Source organism: Bison bison, unplaced genomic scaffold (assembly GCF_000754665.1).
Source record: "Bison bison bison isolate TAMUID 2011002044 unplaced genomic scaffold, Bison_UMD1.0 scf7180017861227, whole genome shotgun sequence".
NCBI lineage: Eukaryota > Metazoa > Chordata > Mammalia > Artiodactyla > Bovidae > Bison > Bison bison.
Genome location: NW_011491799.1, coordinates 15,280 through 16,215, shown reverse-complemented (window position 1 = coordinate 16,215; position 936 = coordinate 15,280). Strand labels below are relative to the sequence as shown.

Sequence of the window (936 nt, the reverse complement as noted above, 5' to 3'; positions counted from 1 at the left end):
CCTGCTGTTGAGTGGAAGAACCTGGAAGGAGAGGGAGGAGGGAGGAGTAGCTAGGACAAGTGTGCCCCCACTCCCCACCCCCCGCCAGGTACTTCATAGAAGACGAGCGCTTGGTCATCCACAGCCTGGACTACAGTGACCAGGGCAACTACAGCTGCGTGGCCAGCACCAAGCTGGACGTGGTGGAGAGCCGGGCAGAGCTGCTGGTGGTCGGTGAGTCCCCAGAGGGTATCCGCCTCGTGGCACAGAGGCGAGCGAGACGCAAGAGCCCAGGCATCCGTCGCAGGGGGAGTGGGCCAGCTGGGTCATGAGTGGGCCCGAGATCCAGCTCCTGTGGCCCCCAGGGAGCCCCGGACCTGTGCCCCAGCTGGAGCTGTCTGATCACCACCTGCTGAAGCAGAGCCAGGTGCGCCTGTCTTGGAGCCCAGCTGATGACCATAACGCCCCCATTGAGAGTAAGAAGACAGCAGCATGGCACTCTGTTTGCCCTCCCTTCTGGCTCCCTGTCCCTTCCTCTGGGAGAGCCAGACTTTGCACGACCCCCCCCTCCCCTACTCACCACCCACCGATGACTCCACTGCTGGTTCACTTCTTGGCAGAGTATGACATTGAATTTGAGGACAAGGAGATGGCACCCGAGAAGTGGTACAGCCTGGGCAAGGTGCCCGGAAACCAGACCTCCACCACCCTCAAGCTGTCGCCTTATGTCCACTATACCTTTCGAGTCACTGCCATCAACAAATATGGCCCTGGGGAGCCCAGCCCGGACTCTGAGACTGTGGTCACGCCGGAGGCAGGTGAGCACCAGGGAAAGTCAGGAAAAGGGATGGTGCCCAAGCTCCCTTGCTGCCAGGGGTTCCCCTGGGGCGGCGACTGCCTCCTGACATCCAGGGTTACAATAGGTCATTTCTTCCTTGGTCTTCTGCCTTCATGGCC

The 936-nt window shown here is 61.0% G+C and overlaps 1 protein-coding gene across 1 annotated transcript; it reads left to right on the top strand.

Moving 5' to 3' along the window:
- Positions 1-88: 88 nt before the first annotated feature.
- Positions 89-902, top strand: LOC104983077 (neural cell adhesion molecule L1-like; the record flags this gene model as incomplete). The annotated part of the gene is made up of 4 exons (XM_010832562.1): positions 89-213; positions 345-455; positions 600-797; positions 892-902. Coding segments are annotated over 4 exons (445 nt in total), but the record flags the coding sequence as incomplete, so codon positions are not given.
- Between the last annotated feature and the right edge of the window lie 34 nt (positions 903-936).